This window comes from Aptenodytes patagonicus, chromosome 2 (genome assembly GCF_965638725.1).
Source record: "Aptenodytes patagonicus chromosome 2, bAptPat1.pri.cur, whole genome shotgun sequence".
In the NCBI taxonomy this organism is placed as follows: Eukaryota; Metazoa; Chordata; class Aves; order Sphenisciformes; family Spheniscidae; genus Aptenodytes; species Aptenodytes patagonicus.
The window spans coordinates 162,716,479-162,737,022 of NC_134950.1; the positions used below are offsets into that span (position 1 = coordinate 162,716,479).

Sequence of the window (20,544 nt, forward strand, 5' to 3'; positions counted from 1 at the left end):
AAGAAAGCGCGATCTCCACCCCTCTCAGCTCCAAGCCCTTCAGGTAAAAGGAAAAAAAAAAAATCTTTCAAGAATTTGTTGCCTTTTTGAGGGTTAAAACATCAGAAGACAAGCTTGTCTCGCCTTGGCCAATCAGCTCTCGGCCCTGGCAGCTATAATATAGAACTAAAGGCAGACTCCTCTCACAAGCGTCTTGCTTTGCTACCATTAAAATCAGACCCTTTTTTTGTCTCTCGATTGCTGTCTCCCGACCAAACTCCGATGTGTTCCGTTATCAGCGACCTAAAGCCTGCCATTCCAGCACCTGTCTTGCTAGGGATCGGTGGATAGTATACGATTCAGAAAGCAGACAAGGACATAGGAGGAGAGAGAGCTCTAGAGAGACAGCCAGGGATAGGCACAGAGAGCTTTGAAGTAATTGGATTCAATGGACGAAATGCTGCTGTTGACAAGAATTCTCTTGGTGGGCTTCATCTGCGCTCTTTTAGTCTCCTCTGGGCTGACTTGTGGACCAGGCAGGGGCATTGGAAAAAGGAGACACCCCAAAAAGCTGACCCCTTTAGCCTATAAGCAGTTTATTCCCAATGTGGCAGAGAAGACCCTAGGGGCCAGTGGAAGATATGAAGGGAAGATCACAAGAAACTCCGAGAGATTTAAAGAACTAACCCCAAATTACAACCCTGACATTATTTTTAAGGATGAAGAGAACACGGGAGCTGACAGACTGATGACTCAGGTAGAGCCACAGAGATACCTGTATTTGTGTTTGTTAACCTCTCTGAGCAATCCTAAAGGACGCATCTGTCTTAGTATTTTTGAAAGCCCCCCCCTTTCCCTCTCCCCCTCCTCCCCCCGCCCCTCCAAACTCGGCTAGTTTCCCCCATTGAATGTAAATACCATCTATCCAGACAAGTTAGCAGGGGCTGGAGCTGGAGCTATCTAGATATTTGGTGGGGGAATCTGTGTGATACTTACAGTCATTACCGTGCCATGGCGTTCCCTGTAACTTGGTTAGAGATTGCTGTTTGCATTTGTCCCCAAGGATGCACTTTGATCAAACGAATTGCATACAGCTCAGAGGACCCCAAGTGTATAGTGACCGCCAGGCCACTCACTCATTATTACAAACGTAGTCCTCGGTTGCTACGCCTGCTGACTTGATTTTTTTATATATATTTTATTTAATTTCTTTCTTTTTTTTTTCTTCATTTCATTTTAGCCGTCATTATTTTTTTTCCTCGCGAGCATATTCTAAATTTAGTAGGCATGTAGCCGTGCACTCACAAAAGGCAGCTGAAGCCGGATCGACTATTCCTCTCCTGATTCCGTATTATATAGCTCGTATTGCAATACCATCATTTGCAATTGTGCCCATCAGAGCGTAAATATATTGATATTTCTTTAAGGATGCTCGCCACCAATGCTCTGGTACTTCCATAGGGGAGGGACTTGCAACTTATCGGCATTGCATCACCTTCTGTTTTAAAAAATCTGATGGCACAAGGTTTACAACTGGGTAAATATTGGATCTCGGGTGGAATCAGATTGCGGAACCATTTTATGCAAAAAAAAGAGAGAGAGAGAGAGAGAGAACCTCTCCGAGAGTCACCTCATAATTATTATTCATGCTCAACAGAGAGCTCGGTGAAGTCGATTGCTCTGCCAATCCCGGAGTTTCTGAAACTACATGCAATCTAGACACTGGAAATGGGTTTCCTCCAAATATAGGTCAACAGCGCTTTTTTAATATTAATACATTTAAGCCCCACCTTCAGTGCTACAACAGGACTCGCCTGGAAGGACTAGGCGGGGAGTGGACGCGGGGAAGGGGGGGTGGGGGGTGGAATTTCCCAAACTCTCCCCGTTCCCCGGCCTGATTTTCCGCACGTTTGCCGGGTCTCCCGGGGCGAGGGACCGGCGGCCGCCACCATCTCCTCCCGACCACCTTAAATCGCACCGTACCTCGGAGCGCGGCGGCGCGCCTCTGCCCGGCCGCCGCCGCCCGCTGCCCGCCGCTGCCCCGCGCAGGGGTGCGGAGCGGAGCGGGTGCCGGTCCCCCGCTCGGGCGCAGCGCGGTCCGCGCCCCCCTGCGCACCCGCGGTCCTCCGCCCTCGCTGCCTCCGGTGCGAGGCGTGCGGCGAGTCAGCCGCATCTCTCGCATTTTCAGCTCCACTTACTCCCCTCGCGTATCGATCGCGGCGGCTCGGGTTTCACCCTTCCCTCCGCAGCCCGGCGGCGGCGGCGGCGGCGGCGGCTCCGCGGGAGACGGGCTCCCGCCGGGGCACGGCGCATCCCTCCCTGCGCGGCTGCGCCGGTGCGTGTGCGCGGCGGAGCGGGGCAGGGGGGGAGCGGGGAGACGGTCGGGAGAGGTGGGCTGCGGGCCGGGGGCGGCGTGCGGGCTGAGCCCGGCCCCGCGGCTCTCCCGGGGCACGCCGCGCCGGCTACGCGGCTGGCCGCTCTCGCTGCATTAGCTGGCAGCATCTGAACTCCTGACCTTCTGTCAACTTCCCTCAGACGAACGAAACGAAAACAAATACTTTTTTTTTTTTTTCTCCTTCAGTGCTTGTTCCCGTGCCTTAGACACAAAGGGGGGAGGTGGGCTGCGGGCAGCGCGGACGGGGAGGCCGCAACGCCGGGTACCCGGCGGCAAAGAGGGGAGCGAGGTGGGGGGACCGAGCCGGGCTCCGCCACCCCTCGGCGAGGCAGGGAGCGGGGAAGCGGAGCGGGGCTGGGGAGGGGGCGGAGGGGCTGCCCTTGCCCACCCTCCCCCGGGCACGGCCGGGTCCGCAGCGCCCCGAGGTGCCGTCCTGCCGCCGGCCTCCCTGCCTTGCTTTTCTCTCCTTCCCTCTCTCCCTCGGCCGGCAACCTCTCGTTAAATCCCAGCCTTTAAACGCCTGCTTCGCGAGCCCTTCAACCATGGAGAGATCTTCCCTGAATGGAATCGTTAAACTTGCGGAATAGTTGCCGAATGCATTAGCCGCTAGTTAATATTAACTCCAGAAGGTGGGGGGGAAACGCAAACAGAGGTAGGTAAGTCAGGTTCTCAACTTTGCAGGTGACAACAGCAGTTTGCTGAAGGCTCCCCCCTTCCTCCCCTCCCTCCCCCCCACCCCAGCCATTGGCTGGATCCGGGGGAGAGATAAGGAGGCCAGGTCAGTATGATAAAGCTGGAATTTGTACGAAATAAAATAGCAATCTCGTGTAATGCAGGCACACAACCGGTGCGTGATGTGAGGAATTTAGAGATCAACTTGGCATTTAGGAAGCCCACCAGGTTGTTTACACTGACAGGTACCTGTTAAGTGTTTCCTTCAAGCAATTCATTTGTGAAGAGATTAGGAGCTGGCAGGAGAGGGCTTGTTGAACAACTTTGCCTCCACACAAAGCGTTAGTGGAGGCAGCCCTGCTGAGCTTCACGGTGGCTGAACAGAATTGGGCTTGATTTGTGGCACACGACCCAATGAATTAATAAATAGTCTGGGCTTCACGGCTTTTGACTCTGACAATCCAGCTCAGGCGGTATAAAAGGGAGGAAAGTCCTTTAGGACGTGTTTTCTTCTTCTTTATTTCGCCTGGAGCCGGGAGCTGGTGCTGGCAGGGCCGCAGCGGCAGGAGCCCCTGGGCGCTGCCCGCCCCGCTGCCCGCACCCCTGCCCGCCCCTCCGCGCCCGCTGCCCCCCGTGCGCAGCGGCGGGGCAAGACACCGCCGTGTCGCGCAGGGCTGTCGCCTTATCAGTAGCTGAGACGTTTGATCCTTCGCCCCCTTCCCCCTGTAAATCAGTGGAGGAGCGTATCCATCCTCTCAGGTGTGCGAGGGAGAGAGGAGAAAAAATAAACCAAGCTCAACTTCCTTGTGCTGCTGCGCTTTGCTGCCGGGAACGGTGCTGAAACCCAAACACCCGGCTCTTTCCATGAGACGGTAGGCCAAAGAGTCCAAAGTGAGCTCACGATTGCGTTTTATAGCTCTCGGGGACCTGTGTATTGCTGGAATTGCTTTTTATGGCTGTTGATAGACACACGGGAACTTTCTCGTTGAGCAACCTTGTCACGTCCCTATAAGTAGCGTCGTCGGGATAATGGAGGGGCTTTGCCTTTCTGGGAGCTGTGAAGGGGGCCTTTGCGGTCTGTTACTGGGCGTGCTGGGAGCACACTGGGAAGAACGGTCCTGCAGAAGGCCAAGCATCCCAATCAGGCCAGCAAAAGTGAGGGAAGAGCACTTTACTGCATCCCACCGTGGTTTTAATCCACATCGATATTTGCATCAAACGAGCCACATCGTGTATATCCACGAGTTATTTTCCTCTAAAAAGGGGGGGAAAAACTTGGCAACGTGTGTGTTTCCAACTCTGTACCTTTAGTCAAGCGCTTTTCAATGCTTTCGGTGCTGATTTCCTATTTCTGGGGGGCTGTGAGTCCTTTTCCCCTGCCGCTGGCATGCCTATCCCCCCCCTTGGCTAAGGTAGGAATCCCCCCCCAAACTTTCAGGGTTTCATTTAGAGCTCACCCCCCTCCACCGCTGCAGTCCCCTTCCCCCCGCCCATCCCGCCCCCCTCATTCGCTCGGTCCCCCTCGGTCCCCTGCAGGGCCCTGTTCGGCCCCAGGGAAGGCCGGTGGCTCTGGAGGGGCGATGGAAAACCCTGTAGTGCTTCTCCACGGAGTTGGAAACGTTTCACTCCGCACAAAGGGTCTCCTAGCTTGCATAGCATCCCTGCTTCGCTTAACTTCCCTCCTTGGCCCTCCCTTGCTTTTCATCTTCCCACTAAGAGCTATATTATTGTATGGATTTGCTCGGCTTTGTAGGCGAGCGCCGATGTATGTTTGAAGCGGAGTGAATGCTCCCAGCCCATGCTGCTTTGAGGGCTCTAATGAGTGATGGACGAAGGGAGAGAAAAAAAAAAAAACCCACCCCTCCCTCCAGCACATAAAGGCTGTTAACATGTATTGAGACCCCTTTCAACACAGAATTAAGCTGAAAAGACCCGTAGAGACATTCCGGGGGGGAATCCGTGACTCCGAGATACATGGCGAGTGTTTGTTCTCGGCAGAAACTTCGCTCTCGGGAAAGGGGACAGGGCACTTAGCGGCAGGAATTTGCTCCGTGCAGGTGGCTTTGAACCGACACACTCGCACCCCAGCGCCGGTGGTGGGGCGGGGGGGTCCCCCTGCCCCTGCGGCAGGTGCCGGGAGAGGGGGCGGCTCCGTCCCGGTAGGTCTTCGTGGCGTTTCACCCCCTCTTCCTCCCGTGTCCCCAACTTTCATCCTCCTCCTCACCTGCCTCCCCGTCCCTCCCTGGCAGCGGGGGAGAAGATGCTCAGACCTGGCTCGGCCCAGCCTGCGGCGCGTTTTGGCGGGGGGACGGGGGGACGGGGACACGACTACCGCGGGTTTGGCTGTGGAGAGAGGGCAGGATGCGGCCCTGGGGGGGATGGATTGTGAAGGGGGGGTCTGCTCCTGGCTGCAGCAGTGCCCCCCCGCAATGCGCCCTTCCCCGTGTGCTCGTATCCCCGCAGCGCTGCAAGGACAAGCTGAACGCCCTGGCGATCTCGGTGATGAACCAGTGGCCCGGGGTGAAGCTGCGGGTGACCGAGGGCTGGGACGAGGATGGCCACCACTCCGAGGAGTCCCTGCACTACGAGGGCCGCGCCGTGGACATCACCACCTCGGACCGGGACCGCAGCAAGTACGGCATGCTGGCCCGCCTGGCCGTCGAGGCCGGCTTCGACTGGGTCTACTACGAGTCCAAGGCGCACATCCACTGCTCCGTCAAAGCAGGTAAGGCGGGCAGCCTGCCCAGGGGCACGTCGGGGTCGGGGCGGACACCCCCGGGCCACGGCTCAGTCCCCCAGAGCCTTCTCCGCCCTGCCCGGTGCCGCCCGGGCTCCCTCCTCCCCGTCCCCGCAGGGTCCCCATCAGCCCTGCCCGCCCCTTCGGGGCTCCTCCAGGGTCGCGGAGCGGAGCCCCCGAGGGCGCAGCCTACCTCCCCCCCCCGCCTCTTAGTGATCCCGCCGGCGCAGGGGTGGGGAAAGGAAGGGGGGGGGGGGGGGGAGGGAGGGGGCGAAGCCCAGCCAGCTGCAGCACTTTTTGACAGCATTTTATTTGGGTGATTTGCTTGCCCAGCCTTCCCACGAGCGCTGCGCCGCAGCCACACACCCTTCTCCTCCCACCGTGGGATTTGCTGCTTTCCCCATCCAAAGAGCGTGTTCAACACAAACACTAGTGGCCGTCTCCAGCCGCCCGGCTGGCTGCACGCCTTACTCGCGATCGCTAATCTCCGAGTGGGAGCCGGCCAGGAAAATAAATAAGTAACGTGGTCCTCCGCCTTCTTCAGCGGTAGCCGCTAGGAAATTCCCAGATAGGAATACACATACATATAATTTTTTCCCCTCCCCTCCCCTGTGCTTACAACGCCACACGCTGTCTCAACCCGGGAACAGCTCGCAAGAAATCCCCGACTCGCCGAGTTCATTTTCTTAATACTTTTTTAGGGAGCAAAACAGTTGGCAAGTGCCCTCCCCCCCCCGCCGCCTCCCTCCGCCGGGCTGCATGGCAGCTAAAGCGCTTTCTAATAGCATCCTCTAGCCCAGCAGCCCACTGGAAGTGTCAAGAAACACTTGGTTGCAAAAGAAAATAATGGGCTTTCTTTAAATATAGCCGTTTGCTTCGAAACCAGCACCCCCACGGCAGGGAAACCGGCCTGGCCTCGCCACACCTGTCTGCAAGAGGGGTTCATGCCCCCGCTCCAGCCCAAAGCTCCCCAAGGGCTGAGCTGAGGTAGCACCTCTCCCGGCCCGCTCGGGCTTTGTCCTGAGAGCCTGCTACTGCTTTTGTTCAGCTCCCCGGTCCTTTCTAGCCAAAAAGAGGCCCTGCAAAGCTATCAGCCGTGCAGTGATATGAAACATCCCTTTCAATAGCGAAGATGGGCTTTACAGCGCAAGGTGTCCGATTGTGGCGCGCGATGACCTTAGCCCAAGCGCACCCCTTAATCCACCCCCACGGGTATTTCATAGGAGAGGAGTTACCCCAAGCTGCTCATTGAGATTCGGCACACACGGACTTGGGGGCAGTATTTAGAGGGTGTCAGGCAGGGTCGTGTGACTGTACCACGCGGGCTGCAAGGGAGCAGGCTTGAATTCCACCCGCTCAGCCTGATTTCAAACTGTCCAAACCTCGTTTCATGACAGAGCATCTTATGAGAAGATTAAACCCCATAATGCCAGGCAGGAAGATTCTTTATCTAGATCTCTGTTTGCAAAAAGTATGATCCCGGAGACTGGAATGCAAAGAAGAGTTCCCCCAAGGCCTGAATTATTGTCACCAGGACAGAGGAGGGAGAGGCAGGGGTGGTAAAAGGGACATTGATAATGCGCTACAGCAAGTATTTAGAGCAAGCTTCTACATTTAAAATTCAAATACAGATCTTGAGTGCCTTGGAAAAGTGGCTCTGCTGTGCAAATAGTGCTTGGAAGGTCCTGGGTTTTTTGGAGAGTATGTGTGTGAATTGGCACATAGGGTTTCTGCACCTGAACAAATAGGGAGGGGGAGAAAAGGGGGGGAAGAAGCTGGGAAAAAAATGGAAGTGTCCTCTCTTCCAAGAGTGTCTGCATTTATTACATGAATCAGAATGACAATGCTGATCCTTTATTGGATTTTAATTAGAGAACCCAAACAAGCACTGCTCAAAGAAGCAGATTTTCACACCTCTGCCAATTCACTGGCATGTTTGTAGAGCTGCTACACTACTAGATCTATTCATCAAGTCCCTGAATATGCAAACAAAGCTCTAGCCAGACCTTTACCGCCGGCTTGTAGGAAGGTGTAGTTTGCTAGCGGAGGGCTCCACATAAAGCACATAGCTTGTTTGTTGCCATGTCCTCCCTGAAGAGGCCTTGGAGATCTTGCTGCTTCATTTCTGAAGGAGAAGTGATAAAGTCATTAGCAAATCAATAACGGACTAATTTTCACCCTTCCTGTCCTTCGTGAGAAAGTCATTAGGAGACATTCCAAGGATTTATTTAAATCATAAGAGCTTCAGTACCAGCCACAGAGGCAAAATATAAAATCTGCCTGCCTTTAGGAGATAAATCACGAGGACTCTGAACTAGCATAGGGAGTAACTAAGAAAAACCAGGGGAAGGCAAGGGAGGGATGAGGAATGTCAACAGCTGTAGCAAAGACACTTGCTACCGTGACATATCGTGGGCTACTACCCAATATGTAGAAAATCAGAGCTTTTAGGGACACTGTAGAGTCCCTCGGTTAAGTCAAAGACCAGCCTGGAACAGGGCAGAGGTCCTCTCCCACCACCCCGCACGTGGCTGAGCTTCCAGAAAGGGATTTGCAAGAAAGACTTAAAGTCTCATTGCTATTTCTGCTTTCTTTAAACCTGCGGTTGTTCCTCTCAGTAGCACTGGAAAGCAGCAGCAGCTGGCGACAGCATTTAGTATCTAAACTCTGAGTAACTCCAAGAGCTGGAGGAGGTGAAGGCGGGATGTGCTTGGGTCTGGCACAGGCGTGGGGCTGCATGGGGACCACACACCCTGGGACAGGGAACAGCATCCTCCTTCCAGTGGGGTGGGAGAGGCGAGGGAGATGCTTTTTTTCAGAAAGAGGAGTGAACTGGAGTGCTGGAAGTGCCAGGCAGTGGTGTTACGGAGGGTGATGTGTGCCCCAGCAGCTGCCGTGCCAAGCAGGAAGGCAGCGAGGGCTGGGGGCAGCGTGGGGTCATGCACAGGCCGATGGAGGGGGGCTTGGGCAATCTGGGCTGCTGCTTTCCAGTGGGGCGATGGGCAAATTCATGTGCTCCTTGGGGCAAAGCCTCCTCCTGCTCTCTGCTGTTTGCTTCCCTAGATGGGCTCCTTGAGTAAGAAGGAGCTGCGTGGGGACCTTGAGTATTGCGAGCACGGACACTTGCCTAGAGGAGAACCCTTATGCCAGCAAAACCGCCTGGCTTTGAAAGCCTGCGAGTTATCTGGCATCAGGTGTCAGTGCAGGGCAAACAGTAGCCAAGTGGGAAGCTCTTCCAGAAGAGATTTGTTCTGGAACAGCTTTCTCAGCGGAAATATTTTGGCCCATTTCCTTAATGAGACAAACCACCCTTGTAACTCCTAACACAGAGGCAGATGCACCGGCTCAAATCTGGCAGGAAGGAGACTCTCATTTGACCTGCTGAGTGCAAACGGGGCATGTTCGTAGATGAGGATGGAGGAATTTCGGAGGGGAATGAGGTTGCATCCTGCACCCGTGCCTCTCAGGCAGGTTGGGGTGGCTGGGGAAGCAGCGTGTCCCCTTGTGCCACCATGCCCCGGCCTGGCGGGTACCCCCTCTAACCTTGCTGTGCCTCTCTCCTTGCACAGAAAACTCGGTGGCAGCCAAATCGGGGGGCTGCTTCCCTGGCTCGGCCACGGTGCACCTGGAGCAAGGCGGCACCAAGCTGGTGAAGGACCTGAGCCCCGGGGACAGGGTGCTGGCAGCCGACGCAGAGGGCCGGCTGCTCTACAGCGACTTCCTCGCCTTCCTTGACCGGGAGGACGGCTCCCACAAGCTCTTCTACGTCATCGAGACGCGGCAGCCCCGGGCCCGGCTGTTGCTGACGGCCGCCCACCTCCTCTTTGTGGCCCCCCAGCACAACCAGTCTCAGGAGGGGACCCCCAGCAGCCAGGCGCTCTTCGCCAGCCGCGTACGGCCGGGCCAACGGGTCTACGTGTTGGGCGAGGGCGGGCGGCAGCTCCTGCCAGCGGCCGTGCACAGCGTCTCACTGCGGGAGGAGGCTTCAGGGGCATACGCCCCGCTCACCGCCCAGGGCACCATCCTCATCAACCGGGTGCTGGCCTCCTGCTACGCCGTCATCGAGGAGCACAGCTGGGCGCACTGGGCGTTCGCTCCCTTCCGCCTGCTCCAGGGGATGCTGGCCGCTCTCTGCCCCTCCGGCGGGGGGGCCCCAGTGGGTGCCCCCGCCACTCCCGGCATCCACTGGTACTCTCGCCTCCTCTACCGCATCGGCAGCTGGGTGCTGGATAGTGACTCTCTGCACCCACTGGGCATGGTGGTGCCGTCCAGCTGAGAGCATCCCGCGCTGCCCCGGCTGCCCGCCAGCCTCTGAGGGAGAGACAGAGACACAGAGAGAGAGAGAGAGAGAAAGGAGAAAAAATTAAAAGAAAAAAAAAAGAAAAGAAAAACCTAAAAGAAAAAAAGGAAAAAAAATACATATTTTTAAAAGAGAGCACGGATTAAGACTTAAAAATAATAATAATAAAATAATAATAATAATTAAGTAGGACAGTCCAAAGTAGACTTTAAGGGAAACAAAGACCCCGGGAAGTCCTGTTCTGTTTAGTTTATAAATATATATATATTTTTATTTGTTCTTTTGTTTTGTTGTTTTGTTTGTTGGTTTTTTTTTTTCCTCCTCTCCTGGATATTTATTTCTTTGGTATTTTGAATAGATGTTTTAAATGATATGAACCGGACCTTCAAGAGCCTTAAATAGTTTCTTTGATAATTTATTATCATGTGAACTGTACTCACAGGGGAAAAAATTATTTTGTGAGGCCAAGCAAAACTGCGCAGAGTCTATTTTTCTACATGTCACGTGTGTCCTGACTTTCAGAAAGCAAAATTCTGTACTTTCCCATCTCTCCATTACATTGCTCCTTCATTTCAGCAAGTCTAAAAAAACAAGCAAGCAAACAAACACAAAAAAAAGACAAACTTCATGGGGGTCCGTAAATTATATTTTTATACACAGAATTGTAAATTAGATTTTTTTGAGAGATCAATACTTAACTGAATCACATTTCGTTTTTTGAAATAGTGTAAAATATGAGAATATATTATTTTAATTTAAATAGTTTCAAATGTAACGTCATTTCCTGTATTGTTTTCCATGTTTTGCTTTGTAAAAACACCATTTGGCCACGTTCATGGAAGTCAAGACTGTTACACAAACTTTTTATTTGCAAAAACCGTAAGAAACTTTGTTATTTTTAACTTCAAAAAGAAATTTATTAGAAAATAATATTTTTTAAAAAGCGCACATGGCAGCAATTCTGTGATGATGGAGACGGTAGTTTTTACAGAGGGGAGAAAAGGATGTTTTGCATTAATAAATTGAGAAATAACTGCTGTAAATTTACTAAAATGTATTTTTGAATATTTTGTAATAGTTTTAATAGTTTTATAGAAATAAAATGTGCCATGCACAGTCTGGTTAGTATAAAATAACTAAGAGTTCCTGGTGCATCCCATTTTTTTTTTCCTTTTTGCTTATTGGTTTAGGAAACATGATGCCTAAAGGAGTGCCCATTATTTTATTTAGATGTGTTGCTTATAACTTTTAATTTTGGTACTTTAATTAAGGAAATGAATCCATCACATCCGCGCGTAACCTGGAATATCTTGTACTAACAGTAGAACCTCACTTATTTGCACGAGCGACTGGGAGACGCGGTTTCCCTTCGCCGGAGCCCCGGCTCCCTGTCCGTGCCCAGGCGATGCTCCCCTCTTCCAGCTCCAGCCCAGGCTCCGTGTCCACCTCCCGGTCTGGTCTGGAGACCGCAGATGGCTCTTAAAATTGATTTCTGAGGGCGTTAAATCAAGTTTGCCCTTTGAAGCATGTGCTTCTGAAGGCAGGCAGCTGCCTTCACCTTGTGGCGGCACCAGGATTTTAATCGCCTTTAATTTGGGTGCGCAGAAAATGGAAATCTGGGGGAGAGGCACTGACATTGGTGAATTAACTGGGATTCACGTGGCTGATGCTGGAAGAAGGAGATGGCCATCAGATTTCACTGGCCACCTTGCCCGAGTAACAATGCGGGGCCTGGGGCCACCAAGAAAAGAACAAAACACCCTTTGCAAAAAAAAAAACCCGGATAAAAATTTGTTCATTTATTCTGAGAGACATTCCTTAGCTGTAACGCATCAGAGTCTGTCCCAAGCCATTGATGGGTGAAAGTATTGGAGATGTGTTTTAGAAGCCAAGTGGTGGGGCCAGTGCTGCATCCCCTGCCTGGTCCCAGCCCAAAGCCCCGCTGAGGGGCTCGTCCTCAACAGGTGCTGATGAGTGAGGTTCTGCTGGGCCGCGTGCTCCTCTCCGGAGGGTTTCCAGGATCCCTTTAAAAATTTTGCAAAACATTGTGTGTGCGTGTGTGTGCGCGTCTGCGACAGGACTGTGCTGGAAGGGAGCTTTCCTTGAATGTCTTCTTACCTTTTCTTCAGTTTCCATTACTTGCCGGTCTAGGACGTTCATCCATCAGGCAGCCTTTTGCTCCAGAGACGCAGCCACGTCCTCCGCCGGGATGGACGGCAGCTCCGGGTGGCCTCCTGGGATGTCCCTGCCTGGGGCCACCTCCAGAGAGCATAGACCATGCTCTTCCACACTGAAAGCCTGGGAGCTTCTGGAGAGGTGCCAGGAGCTGGTGGCCGAGCCCCGGGCACGAGCACCCCTGTGTCAAGCCCTAACAGATGGATATGGTCTCTTCTTCCCGGCAGCTTCTAGTCCAGGGCCACTTCCACCCTCCGAAGCTCAGACATGGCCGGGGTGGTGAGGTTTCGGTGCGACCACCAGCGTGCTGCAATGCCTGTGGGGACCGCTGGGATAGGAACTAAGCCACCCTAATGCCTACATGGTGTGGGGCATCACGGGGGACTGTGGACTGCCCAGTGGGTGCTGGGGACCTGCTGCCCACCCCGGTTCGGACTCTGCCACCTCCGTGTCTTTGGGGTCTGCTGGTGCGTCGGGGGCTGCAAACGTGGCTGGTTTGGGGCATGTAAAAATGTGATCGTGGAACAAATGAGTCTCTGCTGTAAGAGTCTGGCCTTTGTACGGCGGTGTCTGGGCATCTGAGCTCTCTTACCCCTGTCTCTGAACAGTGGCTGGCATTTTGTAAAGCCTTTACACTCAAAAAACGACCGTGTTGGAGCCTACCTTCTCCAGAGGTCAGGCGGTGGAGGTGTTTAGGGATGTCAGTGATCAAACCTAAAGCTGTGGCTTGGGGGCTTTGGTCTAAATCGTAACTGAGATGAAAAAGACCCATTAGACCAGAGCCCACGCTTGTGTCAGGGTAGGGTACGTGCCCTGGTAGGGACCAAATCAGACATTGCCGTATTTAATCTTCACTGAAAGGCCGAGGCTAGCTCAGAGCTTTGTGGTGTGGGAGAAGCTAAGATGCTGTCTTATACTAGGATCAACCTGTTTCACCAAGCAAAGAAATGCTGTGCCGTCTTCTCCATCGCATGTATTTCGGGTGACTGTATGCCTCCCTCTCACCATATATTTATCACATCTCTTCCTTCGGCGCCTCACGTCCAGATCACCCCTCTGTGGTATGCGTTAGAAGTGCTTCGTTAGATGGACCAATCCAACCTATAGCTACAGCTCTCGTATGAAGGATGTACTGTCATAACATTGTGCAAAACATCTAGGAGATGTCACCGTCCATTTTCAGGGTCCGAGTATGGCAATAGTTTGTATAAAATGTACACATAGTGGTGGCTACAGAATAGTTTATGACTAAATACATATCTATTACTGTTAAAATAATGTATAAGAGTGTACTTGAAGCTATTATCCTTGTGCTCTGTTGTCTGAATAATTAAAGAAATTACAGAGACTTCCTGAAATGTCTGTTATGTGACGGCATTCCTATCGCACGCTCTAAGCTCTGTGGTTTTTCTCCCAGTGACATTGAAATGGGGCGTGGGGAGCCCGGAGCTCAGTCCTGTGGGATTTGGCATGGGACCTTTCAAACACGGCAGCAATTGTGTCCGTGTCGCTTCATGTGATGGTGGCATCCTCCCTCTTCTTCCACCTAGACCCATGTAGACAGTCTATCATTTACCTGCGAAATACCGCGTGACTCTGCAAAGCCAACTCATTTGGCAGGGTTTTGTGGGGAGACAGAGATGCCCTGAAGGTCAGCCCATCAGCAGCTTGCCTGTCCTCCCCAGCCTCCCCCATCCAAGCCAACGTGAGAAGTGACCCTAATGAGACTGAGGCTATTTTGTGTTTATCTAACCGGTCTTTCACGCAGTGCCCCGGTGCTCAGACACCAGGTAAACCAACTGAAGGGAAGCTTGGATGCACCAGCAAAAGAGGGTCACATCCATGGTGCAATTAAAATCCAAGCCAAGCACCGGAGTAAACCAGGTCCTTCACATCCAGGTAGCCGTGCCGTGCCACAGCCAGCAGCTCTTTGTGCCCTCACATATGAAAGTTTGCTTAGCTATATCTTTTTATATATATATGCACATGTATGTATACATATATAATATTATTATCCCTATATTAAGAGCTCAGCATATCCTACCAGGCTATAAATGTGTTTATGTTGGCCCTCCTGAGCATTTCACATCATGCCGAGGTTGAGCAGGCGATGTAAATCAGCCCAGTTGGGTGATAATTGGGTAGCAGTTTTGCAACTCCAGTACATCTATTTCAATTACAGGGGGAAGGAAATCAGAAAGAGCATTTTATTTTACTCATTACTGCAAGCCATAAGGGACCACTAGATTTCCTAAGCTTTTGAAATTCTCTCTTCAGCAGTTTCTGCCTTAAAACTAGTGCAAACTTTACCGAAAAAAAAGGTCAATTTTCCATGTACAGAACATTTCAGAGCTTTCAATGGAGCAGTGTTAATGCTATCCTTGGCCTACGCAGGCTGAAAGGGAAAAAAATAATCTTTAAAAAGTGCATCTTTATAAGCGATGGGATTGTCTCAGATTTTGATGGGAGCAGGATGAAGCCTGCAGACACTGTTTATGCCGAGATTGTTAAATGTAATTTTTAACACTTTGCATTTGGGGTGTTTAGGCTTATGTATTTAAATAATTTTGGTTTTCAGGACTGAAAAGAAGCGAGCAAATCCAGGAAATATGAGTTTAATAATCCTGTCCTGGTTCCAGTAAAATCAAAAGCAGCATCCAGAGCTGATCCGGGTGCACAGGGAGTTGTGCTTTTACCTTAAAGCCCAGTGCAGGACCCTATATAACTTCTTTTCTTTCCATTTTTAAGTGAGAGCAAGCCAGCTCTTCGGACAAATATTACTGCAAATCAGGAGTGAAACCACAAGGTCAGGAAATCTGTTTGGGGTAAAAATATTTGTTTTGATGTCCTGTGACCTAAATGTGAAATAAATATTAGATTTGCTCAGTTTGGTGTAAACAAATGTCCGTTCGTATTACCGGGGAGGAGAGGTGACAAGGGATGCTCTGTGTGGCGTGACCGCGGAGGGTCCCTTGGCCACCAAACTCGCATCTGGCTGCTGCCCAAGGGCAGGAGGGCTTGGATGTGGGCAGGGGAGCAGGGATGCTGTGGGAGCACCGTGTGCTTTGTGCGGCTCTGCCCAGCTCACTCGGCTCCGGGGACGGCACAGGGACCCCTTCCTGACCCCATCGCTGGGGCAATGCTTGTCTGGACCAGCTCTCTGGGACACCACGATGTCTCCCATCGGGGATGTGCTCACAGGAAAAATATACTTGGGAACGTTGTATTGTTCCAAGTCTTGAGTCTTTTGATGGCATTCACTGCAAGGGAACGGATGATAAATCTGTATGCAATTACAGCAACATCCTTTTGGTATCATGACAGACAGGCACTATGTCACAGACCTGTCATAGGGTTTCATTGGGTGGAGGAAGCTTATTTTACAAGCAGGGTACAGCTCAGGCTTTGGCTAGTTTGGAGCATTAAAATATTTCATGAGCTTTTTTCAAATACTTTAGGCTGGAAGGGGCCTCTGGTGGCCCCGGGTCCAAGCCTGGCCCATACGGCGCCGGCTTAGAGCAGGCTGCTGGAGGCCGTCTTCTGTCAGTGTCTTCAAGGATGGAGAGCCACCATCCCTCTGGGTAACTGGTATTGTTAAATAAGCTAACATTTTGCCTAAATATTGCAGTATTGCATTCCATCTACCAAGAATCTTCCTTTATATTCTCTTTGTATTTCTTCTGGGGGGAAAGAGCCCCAAGAGTTAAAACAAGATTAGTTTTAAGAAATCCCAGATTCAAAATCTGGGACATTCAGAGTTCTGCTGAGCTCTGCTTCAGCTCCTGCAGCTCGCACCGAGCAGAGACAGATGAAACATTACTCGCCCAGCTAGCCTCTTCTCTGTAAGTCAGTCCCATCCTGTTTTCTACAGCAGCAAGCACTGTTTTTAATTATTAGACTGTGATGAATGCAAATAAATATTAGTCTCAGGATTGCTCATGAACAATTCTCTTGGAATAGTCACCAGTTTGGTGTAAGCTTTGTTGGCTTTGCCAAATGCTGCCCTTTCTACTCTGCAAAGTTTTTCTAGAAACAAGAGTGTAATAAATGTACAGTATCAAACAAGTCTGTTCTGGCACAGTATTTGTATGAATAACCATTTTGTGCTAACACCGGTGGAAGCTACGGGGTTTACAGGCATCAGAAAGTCCAACTGCCATTCAAATACTTGCAAATAATGAATCATGTGATCCCACAAATAACAACAAACCAACCTGGTTGCTTTCATTGAGGAAAATGATTATGAATCACTGTGTACTGTGGGCTCAATCCAACAACCACCAGCGTCAAAAGGAGTCTTTCCACGACTTCAAACAGGCAGGGAGCTGAGCTCTGTTTGTTCAGTTTTACTCAGTGTATCCCTCGCTTTCATATTGCATGATTAAATAATAGAATTTATCAGGCAAGCAGGAATTTCCTAGAGCAGCCAAGAGTGGGCAAATGTCATCTCCTGACTGCATATGTGCAGCTCCCACTCATGTCAGTAGGGTTATGCATGGGCAAAATGAGGTCAGGCTGTGTTGTCCTACTTTACGTGCCCTGTGGTATTACACTCAATTAAGTTTTGTCTCCCAGGACACAGCCTCCCTCCCACTTAAGTCACCAAGAACTTTGTCACTACACAGCAGTGCAGGAGAAGGCATGAAATACTGGTCTTTGATCTAGAGTGCAATAAGGTTTAACTCATGTATTTAGGAGCATGCAGCTGCACTTTGAAAAGGAGGGGTTAAATTTAGTAGGAAAAAAAAAATCCATGATATGCCAATGTGGGCCGTCTTCAGGAGAAGGTAACAGCTTTGCAAGCTCACGTACAGCCTTGCAGAGTATGGTGGCCTCAGCAAGATCTTCTCCCAAGGCAGCAGGTCATCTTCCCTGCCCTCTGCCAATAGCTCCCCACAGCTCCTTGTAGAAAGATCCTGAATATCATGGGCAACACTTTTTAGGCAGTGCAGGAGAATCAGCCACATCTTCTGTGTGGGTGGCCACATGCTAGACTACTTTGAAAATATTAACCACTGGTTATGAAGTGAAACTATAAATAGCTGTAGGAATGCCAGCTGAAGGAGAAAGCAGTAAAAAAATCCCTCATTACAGACAAACAAGTTGCCAGAACGATGCTGTGCTTTGAATGAACCGGGTTTGGTCCTTGCCCCTTTGATGGGGTTTCTTCTGATTTTGAGCAAGTAGCTTGTTGTCTCTCTGCGTTCATCAGAGATGTGCAGAAAAACATCTCTCAGGATAATTTTCCATGGTCTATGTGGTCTACATGATGAGGAACACAGTGATTCAGATATCATCTACTGCCTGTGTGTCACTCTGAGGGATGTCCTCTGTGTGTACATGGTGAAACCCAAGGATGATCCAGAACCTTTACATGGCAGCCTATTTGAAAGCCCTCTTATTTATATATTGATTAACAAATTGCATTTTATTTTTAAATCTCTCACAACTGCCGGTATTAGGCATCTTTATATATAAAATAAGCATGTTTCCTACAGGATTTTTTAAGTCCATTCTAAATACCTTTGGAAAAGAGGACAGCTGGCTTTTTACACGATGTTAAACTGCACCGCACACATAAGTCACAAGGAGGACCCACAATGCAGTAGCCAGCTCAAGGCTAAGACGATTTTGGCTTCTGACTGTGTCTCCATGTGTCTCTTACTGCAGTCAGTGGGGTCCAGAAGGCAGTTTGGTTCCCCCTGAAGTAGGTACCTGCTGGCTGGCTGGAGGGGTCTGGGTGGACAAGATCTCCATGGACTAATGAGGGAGGGGAGCTGAGACACCACGAGCTCACATAGACACCTGCAATTATGCGTCTGAATGTAGGTGTCCTAACTTAGAGCTGAATCCTACCCAAAATGTCACTTCAGCCCTCTGTTTTCTGCAGAGGCTCCCCATGGGGTGCTCGGTTACATTTGGGGCATCCTTGACTCATCCAGTGGTTCTGGTGTGGGGTGCATATAGACTTTCCATAGCTCTGCAGCGTGACAGAGCTCTGGGCATTGACATATTTGCCCCGCTCTGTGTGCACACTGGGGTAAGCCCAGTGTAGTCCAAAGCCAGAGCTTTCTCTGGGGCTGGTCCTCTGCTGTGGGACGAGCTCAGGACTTCAGAGTGGCCACAAACCTCAGTGCCTCTCTTTCCAAGAGCGAGGCACGCTTGTTCAGCCTTGCCTGCGTTGGTATAAACACTGTACACGTACAGTGTAGTTAATTAAAACTATTCCCACTCAATTTTCCCCTGGGGGAAGGAAGGGAGAAGATAGATGCTCATGGGAGAGGTGCTCATCACATTGCTAATGTGATCTGGAGGGGAACATGCAGTGCTGCAGGGATAAAAAGCTGTGGAGGCCTGAGGGAGCACCATGGAGCGCAGGGAGAGCTGTCCCTGGAAAGAAATTTCCCTTAATCTGTGCACTGTCGAAGGGAAGAAGTGGTGTGTTTCTAGGAGAGAAAACAAGAGACCAAGACCATCCACTCTCCAAGGCGAGGAGGCGTGGATGGAGGCTTGCCCTGACACCCACCTGACATTGACTTCTTGCTTGGGACCTTTTGGGATCTCAGGAACCTCCTGTCCTCCAAAGCCCAGTTTTTGGGCAACTCGTGGAAAGGACAGGAGAAGTCACAAGCGGCTGGGTGTGGGCATGACACAGCCGGGTCTGCGCACCGGCGCTCGGTCTCGGTGACTCAGCCCTGATGCCAGGAGCTATCTGGGCATCAGACACAGAAGAAGAACAGCCTACAGCTCTCGTGCCTGCTGCTCCCGAGTTACTCATGGAGACACCAGGGAGTAGCTCGGGCTTTTATTTTGTGGTGTGTGGATGTAAAAGGGCTCGTTCACAGAAAGCGAGTGCCCTGGTCCGTGTAACCAACGCTGTGACATGAAGGGCTGTTTTCCACCTCTAGGAGAGGCTTGGTTCCCAAGCACAAGGGCAGGTGTCCTCTGCACTGAGCACAGGACATGGGACAAGCCCTTCTGAAGCACTGTAATTTCAAATCAGCTCTGGTGTCTTGCTTTTGTCAGTGCTGAGCAGCTTGGCACTGAGCTGGTGGTGCTGCCGTGGGAGGGATGCAGCTGGTACCCACCACTGTACGGGGCCATGCCACTTCATTGGGTCCTCTGGCACCTTCCAGCCGGTGCTGAAAAGTATCAGGTGCAGAAGAAAAGGTGAAGCTTTGTGGGACCTTGCTGGTGGGCCCTGGCAGATGCTGCAGCGGTTTGCAGCAAAAGCTGATGTATGCACAGCAAGAAGGACCTAAGCACTGCCAAGGGACTTCCACCTCCCTGTACAAGATCCCGGAGGTGCAGGGGGGCTTTGCTTTTCCCCAAACAAGAATAAACCAACTGCACTTAGCGATGGGCAGGATGCTGCTGCTCATCAGGGCAGGGGGGGTGTCTCTGTGCAGCCCCTGCCCTGTCAGGGACTGAGCTGACAGGCGGCTGGGCGGCAGCAATGCCATTTCAGAGGGAGCTGTGTCATGGGTTCCTCACCTGGGGCTCAGGCGCTTGTGACCTCACAACAAGAGGAGCTGGCAGGGTAGGGCCCAATCGAGCCCGTATGTCCAAAATGAAAGAAAAGTAGGATTTCATGCTATAGGTTCCCAAGGAGGCAAATTGTCACTTTACAAATGTAAAAGAAGTGAAGTTTGGGCTCCCCTTGGAGTTGCTCTTTGCAGCAGGAAAACGTTTTGCCTGATCACGAGGTGTTCAGTTTTAGGGTTTTTTTCCTCTCATTGAGGAAATGTCTGCACTTTGGTTATCAATTGAAGCTGAGAATGAAGCACACCTAAATATTATTTCACTGTTAGGTATAACAGAATAAGCAGCAAAATTAGAATATCTTCTTGCAGATTTATACATCGGAGCTATTCTTTTCCTATTTATAGGGATCCTGACAGGACAGAACTATTTACTGAGAGTTAAATAATGACATCTGTTATCATGAATATCAAACCCAGTGGAAGCTGTTTCATATTAAAAAAGAAACTCAGGGCCAGATTTCCTCTTGATGAATATAGGCACAGCTTTATAAACTTCTTTAAAGTTTCACTCTTTACACCAGAATATAATTCAGCCCAAGGAGCTTCTATAAACAAGTACTATACACATGTGCGAAAAGAGTTTGCTTTTAAAAAATGTCTCACTGAAAAAAAGAAGCAGAAACAAAACCCCAGACCTTTTAGGATTTGTTCCTTTAGGTGGAATCAAAGTGACCTCTAGTGATTCCCCGTTAACCGTGCAGCTCGGCAGCCGCCAGCACAGAGCAAGCGTGGTGCAACGGTA

General features: G+C 51.1%; 1 protein-coding gene across 1 annotated transcript; it reads left to right on the forward strand.

The window, feature by feature from the left end:
• Window positions 1-223: 223 nt before the first annotated feature.
• On the forward strand, window positions 224-10,200 carry SHH (sonic hedgehog signaling molecule). Its single transcript, XM_076332368.1, has 3 exons — window positions 224-736; window positions 5,510-5,771; window positions 9,353-10,200. The coding sequence occupies exons 1-3, from the start codon at window positions 428-430 to the stop codon at window positions 10,057-10,059; spliced, it is 1,278 nt and encodes a 425-aa protein (XP_076188483.1). The 5' UTR covers window positions 224-427; the 3' UTR covers window positions 10,060-10,200.
• Window positions 10,201-20,544: the final 10,344 nt, after the last annotated feature.

Coding starts and splice junctions, on each gene's coding strand:
- SHH (XM_076332368.1), top strand. CDS start 428: ATGGACGAAATGCTGCTGTTGACAAGAATTCTCTTGGTGGGCTTCATC. Junction 737..5,509: donor CTGACAGACTGATGACTCAG/GTAGAGCCACAG, acceptor GTATCCCCGCAG/CGCTGCAAGGACAAGCTGAA. Junction 5,772..9,352: donor CCACTGCTCCGTCAAAGCAG/GTAAGGCGGGCA, acceptor CTCCTTGCACAG/AAAACTCGGTGGCAGCCAAA.